Source organism: Pleurodeles waltl, chromosome 7 (genome assembly GCF_031143425.1).
Source record: "Pleurodeles waltl isolate 20211129_DDA chromosome 7, aPleWal1.hap1.20221129, whole genome shotgun sequence".
NCBI classification, from domain to species: domain Eukaryota; kingdom Metazoa; phylum Chordata; class Amphibia; order Caudata; family Salamandridae; genus Pleurodeles; species Pleurodeles waltl.
The window spans coordinates 1,051,349,882-1,051,368,178 of record NC_090446.1 but is presented as its reverse complement, the minus strand read 5'-3'; the positions used below and the strand labels follow the sequence as shown (position 1 = coordinate 1,051,368,178).

The 18,297-nt window shown below is 44.3% G+C and overlaps 1 protein-coding gene across 1 annotated transcript in view; it reads right to left on the bottom strand.

Annotated features, from left to right (window-relative positions):
• Positions 1-18,297, bottom strand: part of SMURF2 (SMAD specific E3 ubiquitin protein ligase 2) — a 708,378-nt gene that overhangs the window by 125,629 nt on the left and 564,452 nt on the right. Inside the window, exon 14 of the mRNA XM_069199920.1 lies at positions 4,768-4,946. Within this exon, the coding sequence (XP_069056021.1) occupies positions 4,768-4,946 (179 nt within the window). The remainder of the gene's footprint in view (positions 1-4,767; positions 4,947-18,297) is intronic.

The window sequence follows — 18,297 nt, the reverse complement described above, 5'->3', positions numbered from 1 at the left end:
TTGGTAGGGGAATGACGTTTTGTAGAGTGACCATATGAAACTGCTCTGAAAGGATGTTTAGATTGAGGGGTCTGAGATCTAAAATTGTTCTTTCAGTACCATCTTTCTTTGGTATCAGAGTAAAGTGAATATACGCCGGATCCCTGTAGGGATTATAGGTACTATCTCTACGGCTCCTTTGAGTAGTAGTGATTGTACCTCCTGTTTTAGTAGAGTGAGATGTTCCTGAGAAAGTCTGTGTGAACAAGGGGGAATTTTTGGTGGAGTGTAAATGAATTAAAGACAATAACCATGTTGAATAATGGACAGAACCCACTGGCCTGTAGTGATGTGCCATTGTTGTTAGAAATGTACCAGTCTTCCTCCCACAGGAGATGTGTGCTCTGTAGGAATGGTGAGAAAGTCACTGTTTATTTGAGGTAGAGGAACCTATGGAAGTGGATGGTTTGCCTCTTCCTCTAGTGTTGGATCCTCTGAAGGAGCCTGTAAATGATCCTCGTGTAGAAGTGTTAGGATTGTTTCTGTTGGGAAGTTGCTGTTTCTGTGGCTGATGCTCTGAAGCCCCCTCTAAACTGTGGGCTACAAAAATGTCCTCTGGTGGGTGAGGTGTATAATGCACCCATTGCCTTAGAAGTTTCAGAATCTTTAAGTTTGTCTATAGTTATATTAACTTCTGGGCCAAACAGTTCTGTATCTCAGGTTTGAACCCTGAACATCTTAACCAAGCATGTCTTCTGATAAGTACACTGGTGCTGACTGCTCTGGCTGTGGTATAAGCTGCATCTGTAGCAGATCTAATAGTGTTAGATATTGCTTGCCTTTCTGTGATTATTTGCTGTCCCCTTTTTTGATCCTCTGGTAGAAGGTACTGCAACAGTTGTTCCATCTCATCCCAGTAGGCCCTATCATATCTAGCTAGGAGAGTCTGTGACATGGCTATCTTCCAGTGATTTGCAGGTTGTGCAGCTACCCTTTTACTGCTGCATCTATCTTCTTGCTCTCTTTGTCTGGAGGAGGAGCACGTCCTGTGGACTGACTGTTGGCCCTTTTCCTTGCTGCACTAACCACTATTGAGTCAGGTGGTAACTGAGGTTTGATAAACACTCGGTCTGAGGGTGCTGGGTTATATTTTTTTATCCACTCAAGGAGTGATAATTCTAGCCTTCACTGTTCCTAGAAAATCCCAGATTAATGTCTGAGCATTCCTGGAAGCATTGGGAGACATTGATATTCTTTGTGTGTAGGAGCTAATGTGTAAAAGAGGAAATCTTGCTCTATGTGATCTGTATGCATCTGCACATTACGATAGGCAGCTGCTCTGGCTATAACCTGGTTATATGCAGTAGTGTCCTCTGGTGGGAAAGGTCTAGCTGGATACAAGTCTGGATCATTTGGAAGAATGGGATCAGGATATTGTATATCCCATGGATCCATATACTGCTTGTCATCACTAAGATCATCCCTGTGTGGTGCCAGTGAGGATGTCTGTGGTGAAAACTGCATTTCATATGTGGGTGATGGTGGTGGTGTGAAAGGAAGAACAGAAGCATGTGGGATTGAAGGCTGTTTTTGTTTTGTAGCCACTTCCTGTTCCTTGTCTTTTGAGACCTTTTTCGTGGAGGTATATCCTTTAAGGTCTCTTGAAAATTTAATTTCCTCTTAAAGGGCATTGAAGAAGAAGCAATTATTCTTCCTGTGTCCCCCTGAATGTGCAATTTTCGCTGTTTAGCATCCACCACCTCTAAAATAGGTTGTATGTCCAATGATTCTTGGGGAGAGTAGTAGGTTTACTACTTGTGGCTTTCAACTCCAAGATTTAGACACCACGTGTTTAACTCGAACCGAAAATGCCGGCTCCAACGTTGTTGCCAGTTTTTTCAGCTCTGAAGATGTCCCTTCAATTTTGCTCGGTACGGAGACGGCTGCAGCAGTCTGTTTTGTCGATGCTGAGTGCACTTTAGTCTTAGTTCTCGGCACAGAATTTGAAGGTTGGTCATCCGCACTTGTTTTTCGGATCAGACCATGGCCCAAGGCAGTGGAGGACCGACGACCAGTGCTGAAGTCTTTTTTTAGTGTCTTTGTGTCTTGCGACAGGGCAGTTGTACTCATGTACTGCGCCGGAGGTATGTAGTGGCTATCATCATCAGAGTGTTGATCGGAGTTCAAGTCTTGGATGGAAAATGCTGCCCCTAGTCGAACTTCCTCCTGCGTGTGTTCTTCATCAAAAATATCAAGTGTGTCTTCTGTGGACTAGGACGCCATTTTGAGACAATGACCTCTGCAGTCCCGGAGAATCTTTTTAGATTGAAATGATTTGCAGGTGTTGCAAGTCTCTTTCCGATGATCAGGAGATAGACAGAGATTACACACGGAATGTTGGTCGGTGTGTGGGAATTCAGCGTGACACTGTGGACAGAATTGAAACAGTTTGTTCCATCAGCCAGACTTGAAGTAGGCCCTGCAAGGGCGAGGCCCCCTTTAAGAGCGAGAATTCGACCCCGACGGTGTAAATCTGATCGACTATAGATGGAAAACACGATCGAAACAATACCGATGATATTATAGGAAGGTAGAATACGTTCAGAAGTACTGAACCAAGATCCACCGGAGCAAGAGGAAACCCGTCCAAACCCGACGGCGGAAAGAAAAACTAACAAAGGACTCTATGCCCATGCGCAGTATTACCGAAAGGAGGAGTCACTCGATCCTGTGACTCAAAAACCTTCTTCAAAGAAAAACAACTTGTAACACTCCGAGCCCAACACTAGATGGCAGACTTATGCAACGCATGTGTATTTACAGCTACACATGCCATCGAACACTTGTTTCACACAACTTTTCTTTTCCACTTCCTAGTTGTGTGAGCTACTTAAAAGGAATGTCTCATTTGGAAAGATTGTTTTTCATGGTTTCTTCGTATGTTCACCTGAAGCTCTTAAGGCAAACTCTACTCATGTAACTGTTTGGAGTACGTACATTGTTTTATTCTGCATTTAAATCACTAGGGTGTTGCATTTTCACATTTACTGTTTAAATATTCTTTTCACATATTTCTAGCACCACACTCCTGAAGATAACCATAATTCGCAACCAACTTGCTAAAACTTTGTGTAGTGTACTACGTAAGCCAAGACAGGTTCAATCTAATAAACCTAGGAAATGTTCACATGCTGTTGTAGAACCATTTTAGTGATGTCTCTAGGCATGTTATTTTAGCAACTAGGCCTGCTGCTTGTGCCCTTTAGCATAGTGACATTTTATTCTGCTTCATTTTATTATTTTAGAATCGGCCGCATTCGTGGTGGTGTTTTATTTTCGTTATCTAGTTGTTCTTAGCATTACATTTCTTAGCACAACATTCTTTTCACTCTGTGCTTTGCTCAAGGCTGCAGCGAGATAGGATTGTCAGCACAAGTGGTACACTGTGTCCCTAACATTCACAGAAACATACGTATCTTCACGTAGGGACATTTTCTCAGAACATCAGCTGTTTTACTGTAAAAACACTTCCCTGTCCCATGCACATTAGAGGGAGGTTCCAGGTAGATGACCATGACCGCATGCTGTCCGACTTAGTTACAGCTGCTCGCTGAGACAACCGGTTCCCAGGCCCACATGGGGATGGTGTCTCTATAGATAAGTCCTCTTCACCACTGCCATATTCAGGTATGGGGGATGATGTCTTCCGAGGGGGGAATCTGGAAGGGGAGATTAGGGCTTATCCTGCTGTACTCCAACATAGCTTAGCTAGGAATCGCATATATTGTGCATAGTGACAGTATGCTGGGACTTTTCCTGTGTTTCATTTTCCCAGTCACCATTTTGCTTATATTATGTTTCATCATAAAATTATTGCATTTCATGCAATTTTATCTAAGACACAGCTGATTCAAAAAATCTTATTCAACCATTTCCTGTCTCTGTCTTTGCATGTGTGAGACTAATGTGACTGAGAGAAAAGGATGAGATCTGATCCACCACCACGATTTCCCTGAGAAGTCATCACCTCATGCGCCCGGTTGCCACAAATCATTCCTGCTCTTGGGCGGAGATGAGGTGCTGCTAGCTGCTCGGAAATGGATTAGGCCGACTGTTGTCAAATGGTGTGGGATTGGACTCAGTTCCCCACAATTCTGGTGATGCTGCAGCCCAAATTCAGCAGCCTCACTGGTACAATGAGAGCCAATGCGACAATGCTTTACATTGTTTTTAATACTGGTATGTAACCAGTTTCTAAGTGCTCCCATTTTTCACAAACAATTAATTTTGTTAAGTGGGAGAAGGCAAAGTCGGACCACATTTCACTTTGTTCAATGATTTAGTTACTAAGCTACTTTACTGACATGCACTGGTGCCTTCCTACCAGAGAGGCTGGAAACACAATGATATCCTGGCTATTGTTCGTTCTCCATGTTAGCATTTTATAAATGGGGCTTCTTTCAACAATCTCCTGTATCAATTACTTTTTATGTTTGTATCCATCTGCAATCCTACAATGATCAACTAATACCAGAGATCTTGTACCTAAAGCCCTTTTCAATTTGTGCCCTTCTTACATATAATTGTGCATAAACCTTTCTGCAACTTTACTCCCTTTCATTCATGGGTATGTCAATAACCTTTGGCTTCAGTCAGAATGCAATATATTTAAAAAATGACAAATTATGTTATTTTGATTTAGAACATAAAATCCAAAACAATGATACCTAAAAATAACACAAAATAAGTGTGGAGCAGAATGTCTGATTCATAGTAAGTGGTACATACAGTATCCAGACTAAACTGTTATGAAGATCTGGATCAACGGACTCCATGTCATCCAAGGTTATCGGCTTGCCCAGCAACTGTTTGTAGAAAGGTAGTGTAAAGCCGCCATCTATATAATGTCCATGAAACACTGCCATCCCCATGATCCGTCCAACAAAATGAAAGTATGAAAGGTGTTCCTAGAATAGGAATAAAAAGAGCAGATCAATTGTGAGCACTGATTTAGGAAGTTGTTAGATATGCAATTGAAGGCAATATCTAGAAACAAAGCTAAATGAAGTTGAATGGCAATCTGCTGAAAAAAAAAAGACTATGTAAAGGCAATAAATCAGCCCCAAATGGTCATTTGCACACAAGCTAAAACACATAAAAAAAAAAAACACAGAAGGATAAATAAATGAAAACATGAGCACAGTTAAATTACTTTAGATAACAAAGGTTGTTAAACTAGTCGGAAGATTGCATGTTCGACCCCCACACTTTTTTTTTTTCTTTAAACACTGATTTTGTTTTGTTTATGCGAGCATGCATACAGTTGAATGGAGAAAACAGCTCTTGTACAAACTAGATTTTTTTATATTTTGCATTACAATTCGTCAATTCCAGGTGACCTCACAGTAGGGTTACCCAAACCGAAGTGATGCAGTCTCCATATTTTTCTTTTGGACAGCCACTGCGATATTAGACATCTCCTTCTACATCCATATATAAATCCTTACTTCTGTAGCAGAAGCCCGTCTGGTATCACTGTGATAGAAAATGAGTTACTTACCTGCAACTGTAGTTCTCCAGTATTGTAATCTTTCATAGATTCACAAGCTTGAATCATTCCCCGTAATCGAGATGGGAGCCCCTGGTACATTTAACCAAGCAGTGTTAACAGACTTAAACCCAAGAGTCCTAGGCCACTTAATTGATCAGAGTCATTTTAAGAAAAAGGACTAAACTTCAAAATCCACCAATCAGAAGACACCACCCTGGAGAACCCTCCTGAGAGAAGCTCCAGTACCTCAGATTTTCAGAGCACAAGTGCGTATAACATGAGAAAGAAAAAAAGAGGTGAAGGTGAGCTTCTCCGGGGAGGTGGACGGGTCGCATGTGAATCTATGAAAGATTCCAATACTGGAGAACTACAGTTAAGTAAGTCATCTCCAGTTAAGTAACTAATTTTCTTACTCCAGTATTGGAACTTTCATAGATTCACATGCTTGAATCAGAGTAGCAAGCAGTACATATGCACACTGTAATACTCTAGCAATCTATTCAAGACACACCCAGAAAACATGTTAACATACACCAATATTTCAAAATCAAATTCTTTCTTTTCTTCCTTTTTTTTTTAAACACCTTATAATTACATCACCATAAGCATTAAACATGAATCTAAGACGATTAGTCATAAACAATGTGCATACCTGACATCAGAATGGTGGGATGAAAGAGGTGGATCACCTTCACTCGAAAAGGTTCCGGAGGACTGCTTGACCCACCGCTACCTATCCTTGAGATAGTGCTTCCAAGCAGTAAGGTCTGATAAACGTATGGCAGATTTTCCACATTGCTGCTCTACAAAATGTCTTGCAGCGGTACCCCAGCAAACAGTGCTGCTGAAGAAGAAACTGCCCGCGTCGAATGCGCACGGACAGACTAATGTAGTGGCTTGCCCCCCGCCTGATGGCAGAATTGAATTGCTGAGGAGATCCATCTAGGTATGCTCCGTTTAGAGAGTGGTTGGCCCCGTCTGGGTGCACTGTAAGCCACAAACAGTTGTTTGGACCTGCGAAAAGGTTTAGTCCTGTTCAAATTGAATTTAACACACCTTTCAATATCTAAAGAGTGCAAAGCTCTCTCCGCAGGAGTCATCGGATCTGGAAAAAAACGTCTTGAAAACTAAGGGCTCATTCAGATGATAATCCGAAGTGACCTTTGGGATAAAATGCGGGTTAGTGTGCAAGATTAGTCTGTCTTGTTTGATCTGTAAAACCGGCTCTTGTATGGAAAGTGCTTGTATCTCACTGACTCGTCTGGCTGATGTGAGGGCAACAAGTAAGGCAACTTTCCAGAAGAAGAATTTCGGAGAAGCTTGATGAATTGGCGTGAAAGGCTGCTACATAAATTGCGCAAGAACAATATTCAGATTCCACGAGGGAGGAGGAGGCCTGAATGGTGGAAAGACTCAAAAAGTCCTTTCAGAAATCGTTTTATCAATCTAGAGGACCATAAAGAAGGTGAAGAGTCTGAGCGTCTGTAAGCTACAATCGCTGCCAGGTACACCTTTATAGAGGAATGCGCAAGTCCTGATTGTGCTAAATGCAGTAAGTACAGTAATATTTGCTCTGGGGATGAGGAAAGAGGATCAATTTGCTGTTGGTGACACCACAAACAAAACCTTTTCCACTTACAAGAGTAAGCCTTATTGATACTAGCTGCTCTGGCTTTGGACAGAATGTCTCTGCACTCTTGTGGAATATTTAAATGTGCAAACTCCCTATGCTCAGGAGCCATGCTGATAATCGTATCGACTGAGGATCCAGATGCAAGATCTGCCATTGTCAGTGGGATGTGAGGCTTCTTTGACAGAAGAAGATGCTCTGTGAACCAATGTTGGCGAGGCCAGTATGGAGCTATTAATTTCAGAGTGCACGGTTCCCTTTTCATCTTTGTTAGGACTCTCTGGATCAAGGGTATTGGAGGAAAAGCATATGCAAAGATTTTTGACCAAGCTATGGAAAATGTATCCCCATGATCCCTCTTGGTGATGCCAGCCTGCAAAGTATTGACATTTGGCATTCAGCTCGCTAGCAAATAGGTCGAATTTGGGACTACTGGGAAAAAATGTGGTTGACTGTGGATTGGTTCAGTTCCCATTCGTGACATATCGATTTTTGTCTGCTGAGTGAGTCCGCTATTGTGTTCTGTATGTCTGGAAGATGCACTGCTGTGAGCATGATGCCTTGCTGCAACACCCAGTTCCATGTTTTTTTTTTTTTTTTTTTTAGCTTTCCTGGAGAGAGGGAGAGATCTCGTGCCTCCCTGTCTGTTGAGGTAATGCATCGGAGTGGTGTTGTCCGTTCTTATTACCACCTCTGAACCGGCAATCTTTGGGAGGAAGGCCTGTAAAGCCAGATAAACTGCTTTAAGCTCCAGCAGATTGATGTGCATTGACCGCAACTCTAGTGGCCACTTGCCACTTACCCGTAGGTCTTGTAAAACAGCTCTTCAACCTTCCAGGGAGGCATCTGTGGTGATAGTCCACAGTGCTGGGTGATGGAGAAACGATAGACCGACAGTCAGGTGATGTTTTTGAGACCACCACACCCGAGCTTTCATTATTGCTGGAGTTATGTTTATCTGATCTTCGAAGCTTCCTGAAATCTGGAGCCATTGAAGATAGAGCTGCTCTTGCAGGGGACACATCTTGAGCCTGCAGAGAGGAACTAGAGGTATGCATGATGACATCATGCCTAGTAAGGATTTGAAGAGGCGAAATGAAATGTAGCCCTTTTTCTGAAACGATTTTGCAAGAGATTATTTTTTGCTGTTTCTCCACAGTGGGACATGCCATGTTGGATTGAGTGTCCAGTTTCGCCCCTAAAAAGGTGATCTAGCGCGATGGTAGGGGTTTGGATTTCTCGCAGTTGAGGGTCAGGCCTGATCTGTTGAGCAAGGAAACGCACTTTATTGTTGACCTGCACGCTCCTGTATAGGTGCTTGCTTTTATCAGCCAATCGTCTAGGTATGGGAATACCTGATGTTTTCTTCTCCTGAGAAAGGCTGCAATTGGAGCTAGGCACTTCGTAAATATCCTGGGAGCTGACTTTAGGCCAAAAGGGAGGACTCAAAATTGAAATTGGCTTCCTGCTACCATGAATCTCAGGTATTGTCTGTGGGCTGGGTGAATGGGGATGTGGAAATAGGCATCCTTTAGGTCTAGTGTAAACATAAAATCTCCCTGGTTCAATCGCAGAAGGACATCCTGTAGGCTTAACATGCGGAAGGATTGTTTTTTCAAGTAGGTGTTTAATTCTCCGAGATCGAGGATCGGCCTCCAGTCCTTCCACTTTCTACGAATGAGAAAGAATCTGGAGTAAAAATCTTTTTCTCGCTGTGATGGAGGTACTCTCTCTATTGCTACTCTATATGCTCTTTTGTTGATCTTTCTTTTGAGTTGTTCTAGATACTTCGGTTAAGTTCTGCGAAGAGAATTGGGATGAGGCATTTGGACAAACTCTAGCGTGTGGCCATGCTTCATTAGTTGTAAGACCCACTTGTCCGATGTTACGACTTGCCATTGTTGGAAAAACAGGGATAGCTTTCTGCCTAGAACCAGAGGAGGATGGTAGGGTACCTGTATTGCTGGTAGTCTCCCCTATGTGAAGGAATTCCACGACCTCTCATAGTTTGAAAGGAAGGCTTCTTAAACTGGAGAGTTCCCAAAGATTTTGCTGTATCCGTCTCAGATTTAGTGACTGTAGTGTCTCGTCAACATGCTTACCAAACTAATGCCTGGCCATCGAAAGTAAGAGCTAAGATTTTATTCTGGACCTCAGGACGGAACGATGTAGCCTTTAACCAGCCTTGCCTCTGAAGGACAGCAGCACCTGCGAGCTGATGAAACGCAGGAGTGGCTATATCAATAGCACAATCCATCATTTCGGCTGACGTAGGCTTTCCCTCATGTAATGTCTTTTTTTACCTCAGACTTAACGTCCTCCAGCAACTAGTCAAAATGCGTGGGGATGTCTGCCCGTAGTTGTCTGTCATATCTGGATAACACTGCCAGGGAGTTAGCTGCTCGCATGATGAGGCTAGACATTGACGAAAACCTCTTTCCAATATTGTCCAACTGTCTATCCTCTTTGTCCGGAGGTGCGGAAATTTGAGCAGAGGGATGTTTTGATCTTCTCAGTGCCGCCTGAGCGACCACTGAATCTGGATGGGGGTGACCTTGTACTTCTTCTCCAGCCGAGGAAGCACCACCGTGACTCTAGCAGGGTTGTGCATGACTGTCAAACCCTCTTCCCATATGAAGTTCACTAACGGTATGGATCGTACAGATTTCTGGAAAGGCTCTTTAAAATCATATAAAAAGCAATCTGTTTGCTTGGATGGCATTGGAAGAGCAAACCGTTTAGCCGCTCTCTCCAAAAGATTATGGAATCCCCCAATGTCATCTGAAGGAGAATCCACTTTTGGCTCAGAAAAGGAGGAGGAGCTGGAATTACATATTCATCCCACTCCAACTGAGTGTCAAGGAGTTCTTCTTGATCACCTTCCGAAACGTCCATGTCCTGTGGTATGGTCATATCCGGCGTGGCCACATTCACTAGGGGCAAAGAGGTAGGCATCTGATCTGGAGTGGTAACCCTTGAAACGTGTGAAGATAGAAGTTGTGGTTGTCCCTGTTCCTGAGATGGAAAACGCTTACTAAAATCAGCAAGCATCACTTTGAGATCAGACATTAAAGAGCTTGGTATGTATGCATCCTCCTGGTATGCCTGATCCCCCTACGTAGTACTGCAGGTCATAGGTTTCGCCTTACTCGTCATCCCCCTCTTGATATTTCACATTTAACTGTGAGGGGCTATGTGCTGTTCCAATGGTCCCTCCTCGTCTGATTCTTCATCACCCTCCAGCAGATGTACTGGCACGAGGGGGGTTACTTTACTAAGTGAAGTATGCTGTGGGATACGTTTTTCCTGGCTTCTGTGCTGTTTTTCCCTCGTCGACAGGGCAGATATAGCCTTCATAGACGGTGGAGTCGATGACGACGAACGCATGGAAATTTTAATCGTTGACAGCCTTACAGAGGAAGCTACAGTCGACAAGGTAGTCGATGATGATAATGGCAATGAGGACACCATTGTAACTGCCGTCGACGACATGTAGATCCTTGTCGATGGTGGGATGCTCGTTGTCGACGATGTCGTCGTCAAGACTGCCGTCAGCGATGATGAAGTGGAAACCGCCGTCGACGGTGAAAAGGCACTCACCGACATCGTCGATGATGATGCTGTCGTCAACAGTATAGTCTTTGCCACAGGAGGGTCTTTTGAAAGGTGCAGCAGACGCAGATGGAGGCACAGAAGAGGACTTTTTATGCCTTTCAGAGCTGCTGGCATGGCCTCTTTCCCCTTTTGTGGAGAATCTATTGGCTGCGGCCTTTGTAAGACCCTGAGGTGGTATTTTTGTGGGCCTTTCTTGACTGCTCTGACTAAGATCTTGAATGTGATCTAGCCCTTTTTGATGACTTTTTGGACGATGTTGAGGAGTTATCACTGTCTGAATCAGAGACTGGATTATCTCTAGATTTAAGTTATTGCAGCCATATCAATAATCTAGGGTCTTAGAAGAAAAGGTACGACAAACCTTACAGTCCTTAGCTGAATAGTCTAGGTAGAGGCAGTATATGCGGTCCTGATGAGGGTCTTCAGAGGGTAATCTCTTTTTCCCACAGGTCTTGCAGGATCTGAATAAACCCTTCTTTCCTTGTCAGACATGCTGTAGGCCTTACCCACAATCAGTCAAAACAAGTTTAGCAGAAGAAAATCAGCCTAGAGCTAATCCAAAAAATATGAAGAAAGAGCCGAGCTCTGAGGAGGCTCCCTAGCACGACGTGCAGTAGAAAATCTGAGGTACTGGAGCTTCTTTCAGGAGGGTTCTAGAGGGTGGTGTCTTCTGATTGGTGGATTCTGAAGTTTGGTCCTTTTTCTTAAAATGACTCTGATAGACTGTTAAATTAAGAGGCCTAGGGCTCTTGGGTTTAAGTCTATGTTAACACTGCTTGTTTAAATGTCTTGGGGGGTCCCATCTCGACGACGGGGAATGATTCAAGCATGTGAATCTATGAAAGTTCCAATACTGGAGTAACTCTATTTCTGTGTTGAGTCTATGAGCAACGCCCAAACGCAAGTCAACAAAAATCTTCCTATGTCAAGGTATGTGTTGTTCACCCCAAATAAAACAGTTTTATCTGAAAGGTTAAAAAAAAAAAACCCTAATAACCTGAAAACAATTTTCTCAAAACTCTTCTAGAATCCCAGGACCTAAGAGCAATAGCAGAGGCTATGGATCAGGTACTCATCTTCACTGTAATCTCTGAGACCGTCTGATATAGTATCCAGTCAAGGCGTGCAATCTAACAAGAAATGTATGTAATCTATTAAACTAGACCAGCCTAAAGGTGAATGTTATTACCACAACATCAATATCTTTCATCAAACAGAATACTCTATAGCTGCAAAATACTCTATTCCTCATCTGACCTGAAGACATACCAGACAGTCTAAGGTGGTATGATTAATGTTTTGCATGCTTTACATATCATGGAAATGGCTGTCATACTGAGAGCTCCATGTGCATTCTATTATTTAGAAAACAGTACGGTAGGTGCATCCCCATTTCGGTAAGCATTGTATGGTGTCACATAACAGTTTTCAAACCTCGCTGATGCTGTCACAAGCACCTAAAGTTGCAGTAGGATGCCTCTCTCTTGTGTACATTATAGCCCATCACCACAATGCTCACTGTGTACCTTATTCTAATTCATTCTTTACTGGCCAAGTAATATTGGCACAGAACTCACGAGCAGAACAGCTACATAGATTTGCATTTCAATTACATTCTAGAGGAAGCAATTCAGACAAAGATAATTCAGAGTTTAGCTCTATTAAAAGTTTGGGTAATGCTCTATTAAAAGTTTGGGTAATGCACCATTACGGGTAAGTTGAGGTTATACCTTCAACAAAAAGGCTGGAAGAGAGAAGCAGTCTCCTAAGAAGCTTTCTGACCAGAAGCAATTAAAAGGCCGCTGTTGTGGTAGAGGGAATTTATTCAACCGAAGAGTGGATCAACACAGGTGCCGCCACTATACTACCATCAAAGGGGAGAGGTTCACACAGGACTAAGACACATCATTCAGTTCGAAGGTAGATCCAAAAATGGTTTGGGAATAAATAGTGGTTCTTAACAGCCACTCTGGAAGACATTCAGTGCTGCATTGCTTTGTAGCTAGGTTTGCACTATACAAATCCCTTTACATACATACCTACAAACTGAAAAAATGCTAAGACATCGACAATAAAATAGCAGCAATGTTTTTATGAGGTCATTATCGGTCAAGCAGCAACATACTGAAACATTTGAAAAACATACACAAGGTGACCAAAATAAAGGGGATGATGCATCTTCTAGGGGAAGCTAATTTCCACCAGATTGATTAACACAGCAACAGCAAATGGGGTCTCAAAGCCAGGCACCGATTTCTGGGACAATGTGGTACTATCGCTCACCATAATAAACAATGCTCAACCGTGGGGTGGAGGGTATACTATGTGCTTTATTATGACTAACAGCCTAATGTTGAAATGAAGCACGATCAATAGCATATTGCATGAGAACTATAGAGAAATCCACAACAATGAAACAACCCAAAAACACTTCCCTCTGCAGTTGCATTGCTTTGGGTTGGTACGGGGAGAGCAATACAGGCCAGGGCTCAACTGAGCTGCTCCAAGGAGATGCAAATCTGTGATCAAAGTACACTTTGAATTGCACATAATTTCCAACGGGTCAGTCTTAAATAAGTAAACATTTAGTACATGATCATCAGAGTACATTCTAGGTCCTCACTGTATCTTTCTGCACATTTCTTGTCTTCGCAGATGTCCTTGCTGATGAACAAGTTACTTACCTTTGGTAGCACATTATCTATTAGGCTCTAGCTGCAGATTCCTTACCCAAGTGTCAGACTAGACCTGGAAACTTTTGCTTGTCCAGGCCGTAGGGTAGCTCCATTCGGCTCTGCGTGGAGTTGTTGGAAGTGACGTCACGGCCACCTACGTATGCACCAACAAGGAACGCAGGCATCAGTTACTTTTATCATTACTTTCCACACCAGTAGTTCAGCACCATGACAAGAACTGGCCCAATGTGTGTCAAAGCTAGGGCCTTGAAAAAAGGGATCCCCCCCTAACCCAAGTAACAAGTCCGCAGAGCGAGAAGACATGGGTGGGTGTAAGGAATCTGTAGCTGGAAAAAGTCTCTACAAGATAATGTGTTACCGAAGGTAAGTAACTTGCTCATCTGATAGAGACTTACAGCTGCAGATTCCTTACCTTTGATTAGATACCTAAGCCATATTGTCCTGGCGGTGGGCTGCGGACAATGTTTCAGACTAGAAAGTCCTGCAGGACCGAACAGGCGAAATGCCCTTCCATGCGGACCAGACTGTCCAGGAACTAGTGTTTGGCAAACATGTGCAGGGATGCCCATGTTGCTTGGCAGATGTCCAGGACTGGGACTCCACAAGCTAACAATGTGGTCGCAGGTTTTTCCCCCCCAGTGGAATGGGCCCTCTGGAGGCTGCTTCTTAGCCAGGGCATAGCAGATCTTAATACAGCGAACAAACCAGTGCGAAATGGTCAGTTTCTGTACTGTCCGTTCCACCTATGCTCCCACATACCTCACAAAGAGTTGGCCGTCCACCAGGAAATACTCTGTGTGGTCAAGGAAGAACAGTGCTCTTTTTGGGTCCAGACGGAGGAGTCGCTCCTCTTCCATAGAGGGATATGGGGGAGTAAAGAAGGTGGGCAAGGTGACAGTTTGACCCAGATGGAATGGGGTCACCACCCTGGGGAGGAAAGAGGGACCGGTACGTAGCACTTTTTCTGGAAATACTGTGAGATATGGCGGCGTAGATGATCAGGCCTGTTTCGCACTCACCCTCTTGATGGTGATTAGTCAGAGAGGACAGTTGCTCAGAATACCAGGCTCTCCTTGCCTAGTCCGAAGCCACAAGGATCACATGGTCCCAGTTGTTCTTGATCTTCTTGAGAACTCTGGGCAGAAGTGATATGGGCAGACAGGCGTACAGAAGGCCTGAACTCCACTTGAGGCGAAAGGTGTCGCTGAGCGAGTGCCACCTTGGAAACTCCAACGCGCAATACTGCTGACATTGTGCGTTCTCTTCGGAGGCAAATAGATCTAACCAAGGCTCTCCCCACTGATTAAAGAGACCTTGTACCACCTCCGAATTGAGACGCCACTCATGATCCGCTAGGCACCTACAGCTGAGTTTGTCCGCCCTGGCATTCAGAGAACCAGCCAGGTGATGAAACTTCAGGGTTATGCCCTACTGTTCCAGCCACATCCAGAATCGCAGGCTCTCTTGACAAGAGTCCCACCCCGCCCTGCTTGTTGCAGTAACCACATGGTGGCGGCGTTGTCAGTGAACACCTGCATTAACTTTCCCTTGACAGAGGGAAGAAATGCCTTCAACGCTAGTCGGCTTGCCCTGAGTGCAAAATGTTGATGTGGAGCCTGGATTTCACTATAGACCAGATTCCTCTGATCTCCACCTCTCCTGATGGCTGTCCCATCCCAGGAGTGAAGCATCTGCCACTACTGTGAGGTCTGGTTGGGGAAGTGAGGAGTCTGCCCCTGACCCAATTACGGTTCGTTAACCACCACTGAAGGTCTTTTCCAGTTCCCTCTGAGATCTGGACAATGTCTGAGAGATTGCCCTGATGCTGCGCCCACTGGAACTTCAGGTCCAACTGCAAAGCCTGCATATGCCATCTGATATGTTTTATCAGCAGAATACAGGGGGCCATGAGACACATTAGCTTTGGAGTCATTCTGACCGAAATCCAGGACAAAGGCTGATACATCAGTATCATAGCCTGAATATCCTGGACTTGCGGCTCGAGAGGATAAGCCCGAAACTGCACTGTGATCAGAACAGCTCCTATGAAAGAGAGCTTGAGAGGGAATCTGGCGTGAATTCTACACATTTATCGTGAACCCCAGTGAATGGAGGAGGTCTGCCGCAGTCTGTAGGTGGCAGACGAAAGCCTGGGGCGAACTCGCCTTCAACAGCCCGTTGTCGAGGTAGAGGAAGACTGAAACCCCTGACCTGTGCAGATGAGCTGCGACCATCTCCATCACTTTGGTGAGCACCCAAGGGGCACTTGTAGGGCCAAATGGAAGTCTGGTGAACTGAAAGTGTTCGTGGCCTACTTTGAACTGCAGGTAACGCCGGATGAGGATATGAAAATATGCATACTTAAGTCCAGCGCAACCAACAAATCTTCTAAGTCTAGGGCAGACAAGACCTGAGCCAACATGAGCATCTTGAACTTCTCCTTCTTAAGGAAGAGATTTGCGGTCTGTAGGCCTAGAATAGTAAAAAGACCCTTGTTCTTTTTGGCTATCGGAAAGTAGCAGAAATAACAACCATTGCTTCTCTTGATATCAGGACTCTGTAAATGACTCTCTTGGCCAAGACAGCTGTAACTTCCCCTCGGAGCAGAGACAAATGATCCTCCGCCAGCCGTTTGCATGTTGGTGAAATTGGAGGAAGAAAGGATTAAAAAGGCAGGGCATAGCCCTTCCTGATGATCTCCAGTACCCATGTGTCTGATGTTATAGACTTCCAGAGGAGGAGATGATGGTGTATTCTCCCTCACCACACGCCAGAGGGGTTGAACCACTCGAATACGCGCTGCATGGTCGAAGAGAACTCCTTTATCTGAGTGGGTGTCAATACAGCTCCTGGAAAAGGTGGGAGGTGTGGAGTCGAACTGACTAACTGCTCCGGAGAACTGTGCCAGGAACGCCAATGTTCTTCGCTCATCTTGCTGGTCAATGGACGAGGTGAAGTCGAAGTCCTCTTGGACTTCTTGTGATGCCGCTTTCAGAGTATCCAGTGGAACTCGAATAAGAGGAAGAGGACTTGGGGGTCGAGTCCTGGGACCTCTTTCTCGATAGGGACTGAGACCTTCTTGGAGTCACGCTCGCCGGAGTTGCCAACTGCCGGGCCACAATCAGCTTTAGGGACCACTCCCTCAAAACCTTCAGTGCCATGGCCTGGCAGTCTGAGCATGACTTGGAGTCATGGTCGTGCTCGAGGCACCAGAGGCAAACAAGATGGGGCCAGTGACCGACATAGCGTGGTGATAGATGCCACAGGGTTTGAACCCCGCCTTCATTGAGGACATCTCAACACGTTTGAGAAAAAAAGAAATTCTATTAAAAAAAAGGCCTGCCAAATAGCGACAGAAGGGTAGCTCTCCCCGAATACGCGCTAACTGGCATGGAAAGAAAATAACTGATGCCCGCATGCCTGGGTGGTGCCTATATAGGTGGCCGAATCGTCACTTGTGTCAATTACACCTTGTGGAGCCTAATAGAGCCACCCGATGGCACACGGGAGGGGTATTGCTCAGCAAAAGTTTTGGGATACAGCCTAACGCCTGGGAAAATCAAAGGTAAGGAATCTGAAGCTAGAAGTCTCTATCAGATGGTGCAATACATATCTTCTTGCTCTTTCTCAAAGATTGGAGTGGGAGTGTGTTTGAGGGGGTAAGCTACCAAGCAGGTCTCCAGGAAAATAGCATGTAACATGCATCTTGTGCTCATTATCTATCAAAGCACTCCCTGGGGGGGGACACTCTCCTCTTACCATTGTCAATGCCTTCTTCACTCAAGGCATCTTTTCAGAAGTTCAAATGACAGGCCTGATCCTGCCTCCTAAGAAACCTAGATTAGGCCCTAATTACCTTTCAAACTTACGTCCTATCACTTGTCTTCCATTCATCGTCAAAGGGGCACCCATGGGAAAAAATGATGACTGGCTCACCATAGCTGTGTGATGTGCTGCTCCAGTTCAGGTTTTTTTCTTTTTAATGGTGGGACTTGTAGTCCTGTTTTATAATGCAACAAAACTACAAGTCTGAAAATTCAAAGAAAAAATACAGACTGGAACAGCACATCATGCATAGATCTGGGAATTTTTTCAGGGCTGGCACCCACTAGCACCCAGGAGGGTGCTGGCTGGGCAGCCGTAGAGGCCTGGTCCCCCTCGCTCCTCAGAAGAGGCAGGGGCACTACCAAGCATTTTAGTAATGTTGGGGAGGGCTGCAGGGAGCACAGCAGCCCCACAGCAACATTTAAAGAAATCGCAACTAGCCTTCTGGGCCATTGAATCCATGACCCCAGGAGAATTTACAATTATTTTCAAAGCACTACATGCTAGAGCTGTATGTTCTTCAGCTGGAGTGCAGGGACCACTTGTGATTGGTGCTATGGCTGCATCTTGTGGCCTGAAAAATTTGAAAAAAGACTCAGGCATTTTATGGCTATTGTTAAAAAAAATTCTATGTAAATTATTTAGTAACAGTAAGTATTATTAAACAGTGCAGTGTGTGTATTTATAAAATGTTTTAATATACTTATTATAGTGACTTTGACAAAGTCAATAGGTCTGCTTCATACATGTTGTGCTCAGCCCCTTTACAAATAAAATATTGTAAGCTCTTCCGGAGTCATGGATTCAATGATCTAGGACACTTACATTTTTTTTTTTTTTATGTTGCCGGGGGGCTGCTATATTCCCTGCAGCCCTGCACAACATTACTAAATGATTGGTGGAGCCCCTACCACTTCTAGGGGTACCACCAGGATCCAAATATAACTAAAAGTCCATCGTAGGGCATTGTGATGCACTCCCTGCTGCTTATTTATTCTTTT